This window comes from Lampris incognitus, chromosome 10, assembly GCF_029633865.1.
Source record: "Lampris incognitus isolate fLamInc1 chromosome 10, fLamInc1.hap2, whole genome shotgun sequence".
Classification (NCBI taxonomy): domain Eukaryota; kingdom Metazoa; phylum Chordata; class Actinopteri; order Lampriformes; family Lampridae; genus Lampris; species Lampris incognitus.
In genome coordinates, this window is record NC_079220.1 from 18,511,497 (window position 1) to 18,517,496 (window position 6,000).

General features: G+C 45.5%; 1 protein-coding gene across 1 annotated transcript; it reads right to left on the reverse strand.

Moving 5' to 3' along the window:
* Positions 1–337: 337 nt before the first annotated feature.
* On the reverse strand, positions 338–2,209 carry si:ch73-248e21.5 (uncharacterized). The gene is made up of 2 exons (XM_056288195.1): positions 2,070–2,209; positions 338–1,790 (listed from the first exon to the last, which is right to left on the reverse strand). The coding sequence occupies exon 2, from the start codon at positions 1,773–1,775 to the stop codon at positions 810–812; it is 966 nt and encodes a 321-aa protein (XP_056144170.1). The 5' UTR covers positions 1,776–1,790; positions 2,070–2,209; the 3' UTR covers positions 338–809.
* Positions 2,210–6,000: the final 3,791 nt, after the last annotated feature.

Here is a 6,000-nt window from a genome sequence, read left to right on the forward strand (position 1 = left end):
ACCCAGAAAAGGGCTTTTAATAGGTTGCCTTACTTTTTAAAAAATATTAAAGCAAATTATTTTTTACAGTGTAAAGGCACCCTTGACATTATGTCATATTTTGGTACTTCCTATTTTGGACTTGAAAAAGCGAAGAATTGTTTTAAAACATTTGCTCTCCTCAGTTATTTGGTTCTTCTTTTCATGAACCTGTCACAGTTCTTCCTTTCAGGCCATTGCGAGAACAAATGAGATGAAATGAGAAGCTGGTTCCTATATGGAAGAAGCACTGTTTTATTTATTTGTCATAAAATCTCAACACTCGATCAGCTCGCCCTCACAAATGCACACATGCGGTTTAAAGGTAAGTGTACACATACATTATAAATAGCAGCAAAAATGACAGACTCATGCGCTGTTCATATTTCTCAGTGGCTTTCCATAATGAGTATATCATAAACACACCTTTCTATGTCAACTAAATATATTTCTGTTTACTTGTGAAAACCTCGAAGATCGTGACTGCGGTCTTTTTTGGCACACGCTTCCCAGGAGTCACTTTGGAAAGCGCTGACTAGTTCATCCACCACATTACCGTAATCCACCTAGACCCTTTTAGCCGCTTATGCAGCCAAATACTGTAACTTAACACATGTTTATTTAGGTGAGAGTCTTCGAGCCACTTTAAGGCAGAAAATCAAGTGGGCATATCGCAAAAGTCTGTCATGTATTGTGATCGCTCTGTTTCCTGTGAAGACCACAAGCCAGTTGCTGGGACTGGTGGTTTGGTCTAATTCAACCTGAACCAACAGTAACTCGCCACCGCCTCCTCACGTTTGCTGAGTGAACTCCTCTGGTGTCAGTCTCCCATTTGAGTACCAGAAATCGTTTATGTCTTTGACAGTCACTTTGGGCTGAATCCACAGGCTCTCACCCTCCATCCCTTTGACCGTCCTGCTCTCTTTCTCTCCCCTCCCTTGCCCCTCTCTCTCGCTCCCCTTCCCGGCTGTGTTGTTGTGTGTCGTGGCGTGTTGCCCTATGTCCGAGCCGCTGGCATACCAGAATTCCACGCTCTCCTCCATGGAGGACATGTGGGCCACCCAAAGGTCCTTCGGGTCTCTTCCTGGCGTAGACTTTCTCTGTGCCATGCTCCTCTGTCTGTCCTGCTCCTGCCGGACTGACAGACGCACCCACAGACAGATGGTCAGCCCCAGGAAAAGAGAAGCCGTGACTCCTAGGAGCAACAACGTGATGAAGCAAATCAGTCTGGAGGAGGACAGGGCAGACGGAGACCTCCGACTGTCTTCCTCCTTGCATTTTGGGCTTTTATCAGCGAGAGTCACCGTATTGTTTGTCTTGTTGATGATCAGCCCGGGTGCATCAGGGTAGACGGATGTGGTGAATGTCTTGTTGCTATCAGACACCTTGGATGTGTCTGCGTATGTGCTTACATGGCTGAGGCCCCGGCCCACCGCCTCGCCTCGTATCCGGCTTGTTTTGTTCACCTGTGCTCTGACAGTGGACATCTGAACTGAGGTGGCTCGGCTGTCATGAACACCTCTTCCTGTTTGTCCGCTGAGATGTTGTGATTGGGCATCCATGCCGGTGGGCACCATCAAACCCGCCGCAAGTGCCCCTTGTGCATCGAAAGGGGTGGACGGTGGGGGTTTGGTGCTGGCACCGAGCTTCACGACAGGAGAATTTACGACTTCTGCCGTGTTCAGGGGCACCTTTGTGGTCAAGCTAAAACCCGGATTGGCAAGGAGGTGTGGAAGGCAGAATAGCAGGTGGAACATTCTCTGTCCGTCACTCTAAGAGTGAAACAAAAAGAAACAGCGAGAGAGAGAGAGAGAGAGAGAGAGAGAGAGAGAGAGAGAGAGAGAGAGAGAGAGAGAGAGAGAGAGAGAAGGGGGAAAAGGCAGAGAAAAACAATCATGAGAAGCTTGTCCATCGACATTTTCCAACTGTACTTTTTAAAAAGCCATGGACATGTCGTGGACTTTTAAAGAGTACAGTCGGAAGCGAAGCCGATAACACAAACACAACCAGCAACAAGCCACAGTAGAGAGATTATCGTCGCCCCCGCTCACCTGATTTATCCAGCCTTTGTGTCTGACTGCCTCTCGTTCGTGTTTCTACAGGATTTCACCTTTCTGCGTTAAGGGCTCTGCTCGCCTGCTAATGGTTGAGAGAATATCTCAGAAACACGACCCGATCACACCGCTCCTCGCTTGACTCTGCTGGCGTTGTGACACTGAGGGACACGCTGACGGCGGAGGAAGGATGTGGCTGGGTGCTCTGACTCCTCGCTTGCTTTCGAGTGCGCGCTGTCGGCCATTTCAGGGAAGAAGAAGAAGGCCCGACTTCCTCTCATCTGACTCATGTCAGCGTCAGAGATTCAAAGATGAGTACTTTGACAACACTCAAACCTGACGTTGGGTCTCACCGCAAAGCTTCTCAAACAGCTTTCCCCTCCCATTATTTTTACCATACTGAACTATATAACCTGATCTTCCATAAAGATGCCACAAACATGCTTTTACCAGAAATAATACAGTCAGAGTACATTAAATAGTACAATAGTGATGTCTGTACTGTGTTTTTATGTTTTCACGGGCCCTCTGCATTTTATTTCCATCTCTTTCAATTAAATGTTTATTTTTTGTTAAAAAGTGGTATTTGTTAAAAATATAAGAGAACCAATAAAATAATAATCACACACACACACACACATATATATACACATAAAACTTTTTTTAAAAGAAACACTCAATGGGGAAAGTGCTCAACAAATCTACTACTACTATTTTGGCTGCTCCCATTAGGGGTCGCCACAGTGGATCATCTGTTTCCATTTCTCCCTGTCCTCTGCATCTTCCTCTGTCACACCAGCCACCTGCATGTCCTCCCTCACCACATCCATAAACCTCCTCTTTGGCCTTCCTCTTTTCCTCTTCCCTGGCAGCTCCATATTCAGGATCCTTCTCCCAATATACCCAGCATCTCTCCTCCACACATGTCCAAGCCATCTCAATCTTGCCTCTCTTGCTTTGTCCCAAATCGTCCAACCTGAGCTGTCCCTCTAATACAAACCCCAAATTCCAGTGAAGTTGGGACGTTGCGTAAAACGTGAATAAAAACAGAATACAATGATTTGCAAATCCTTTTCGACCTATATTCAATTGAATACACTACAAAGACAAGATATTTAATGTTCAAACTGATAAACTTTATTGTTTTTTGCAAATATTCACTCATTTTGAATTTGATGCCTGCAACACGTTCCAAAGAAGCTGGGACAGGGGCAACAAAAGACTGGGAAAGTTGAGGAATGCTCAAAAAACACCTGTTTGGAACATTCCACAGGTGAACAGGTTAATTGGAAACAGGTGAGTGTCATGATTGGGTATAAAAGGAGCATCCCCGAAAGGCTCAGTCATTCACAAGCAAGGCTGGGGCGAGGTTCACCACTTTGTGAACAACTGCGTGAGCAAATAGTCCAACAGTTTAAGAACAACGTTTCTCAACGTACAATTGCAAGGAATTTAGGGATTTCATCATCTCCAGTCCATAATATCATCAAAAGATTCAGAGAATCCGGAGAAATCTCTGCATGTAAGCGGCGAGGCCGAAAACCAACATTGGATGCCCGTGACCTTCGACCCCTCAGGTGGCACTGCATTAAAAACCGACATCATCCTGTAAAGGATATTACCACGTGGGCTAAGGAACACTTCGCCAAACCATCGTCAGTTAACACAGTTCGTCGCTACATCTACAAGTGCAAGTTAAAACTCTACCATGCAAAGCGAAAGCCATGTATCAACAACACCCAGAAACGCCGCCAGCTTCCCTGGGCCCGAGCTCATCTGAGATGGACTGATGCAAAGTGGAAAAGTGTGCTGTGGTCTGACGAGTCCACATTTCACATTGTGTTTGGAAATCATGGACGTCGTGTCCTCTGGGCTAAAGAGGAAAAGGACCATCCAGATTGTTATCAGCGCAAAGTCCAAAAGCCAGCATCTGTGATGGTATGGGGGTGTGTTAGTGCCCATGGCATCATGGGTTACTTGCACATCTGTGAAGGCACCATTAATGCTGAAAGGTACATACAGGTTTTGGAGCAACATATGCTGCCATCCAAATGACGTCTTTTTCAGGGACGTCCCTGCTTATTTCAGCAAGACAATGCCAAGCCACATTCTGCACGTGTTACAACAGCGTGGCTTCGTAGTAAAAGAGTGCGGGTATTAGACTGGCCTGCCTGCAGTCCAGACCTGTCTCCCATTGAAAATGTTTGGCGCATTATGAAGCGCAAAATACGACAATGGAGACCCCGGACTGTTGAACAACTGAAGTCGTACATCAAGCAAGAATGGGAAAGAATTCCACCTACAAAGCTTCAACAATTAGTGTCCTCAGTTCCCAAATGCTTATTGAGTGTTGTTAAAAGGAAAGATGATGTAACACAGTGGTGGACATGACCCTGTCCCAGCTTCTTTGGAACGTGTTGCAGGCATCAAATTCAAAATGAGTGGATATTTGCAAAAAAACAATAAAGTTTATCAGTTTGAACATTAAATATCTCGTCTTTGTAGTGTATTCAATTGAATATAGGTTGAAAAGGATTTGCAAATCATTGTATTCTGTTTTTATTTACATTTTACACAACGTCCCAACTTCATTGGAATTGGGGTTTGTATAATTGTTCCTAATCCTGTCCTTCTTCGTCACTCCCAATGCAAATCTTAGCATCTTCAACTCTGCCACCTCCAGCTCCACCTCCTGTCTTTCCGTCAGTGCCACTGTCTCCAAACCATATAGCATAGCTGGTGTCACAACCATCTTGTAAACCTTCCCTTTAACTTTTGCTGGTACCCTTCTGTCGCAAATCACTCCTGACACTCTTCTCCACCCACTCCACCCTGCCTGTACTCTCTTCTTCACCTCTCTTCTGCACTCCCCGTTACTTTGGACAGTTGACCCCAAGTATTCAAACTCATACGCCTTCGTCACCTCTACTCCTTGCATCCTCACCATTCCACTGTCCTCCTTCTCATTCACGCATATGTATTCTGTCTTGCTCCTACTGACTTTCATTCCTCTTCTCTCCAGTGCATACCTCCACCTCTCCAGGCTCTCCTCAACCTGCACCCTACTCTCGCTAGCATTAGTTAGCATTCTGCTAAATTTTATGCCTTTACATATCAAAAGACATTCACACACTTGGGACAAGAAGTGAGACAAAGAAGTGGCATGGAAACAACAGGGTCCATCATTAGACAGGTTGGTTTTACCCTACTGATGATGTGCTGTTGCAACAGTAATCCTACCCAAACCCTCCAAAATGATATTTAAATATGGATATTAAGTACCTGCACAATGCAGATACAGACTCCAAACACCAGGACCGATGGGATATTGTCTAGAAGCCATTGCCTGGCCTTCTGGTAACATGGCTAGAGGAGAGGACAGGGACACAATTTAGATGGAAGTGAATAGGCATTGTATTTGACAAGGGAGGCAAGGAAAAGGAGACAAGACGAAGGTTGGGCAGATGGAGCGAGGGATGGGAAAAGAGGGGTGAGAAAGACAGATTGCGGAATAGTTCAAAATCAGAGGCCGGTTAAATGGGTTTTGGTGGAGAAAAAGCAGAAGACAGAGAGAAGGTGGTGGGGGACAAAGAAAGAGCGATAGTGTTGATAGAGCCCAACCGTATATAGAAACTGCATTGTCAAAGTACAGGCCGTTCCTGACCTTATCTTACATGTGATGAAGCATGCACATGGACATGCATGCACATCTGGAACAAATCTACATTGTTTGACAGTCAGGTAGCATGGGAACATCTTGTCCAAACTAGCTGAGCTTTGTCCCCTCCAGACTCATTCTCCCCCTAGTCAAAGCCCCTTAATCCTGGGGGAGCAGACGGACCTCGCTCCATCCTTCAGCGCAGTGGTTTGTCCTAAAGAGGGATTTCTAAATCACAGTAACAGACTCAGAGGGCTTTATATTCACACC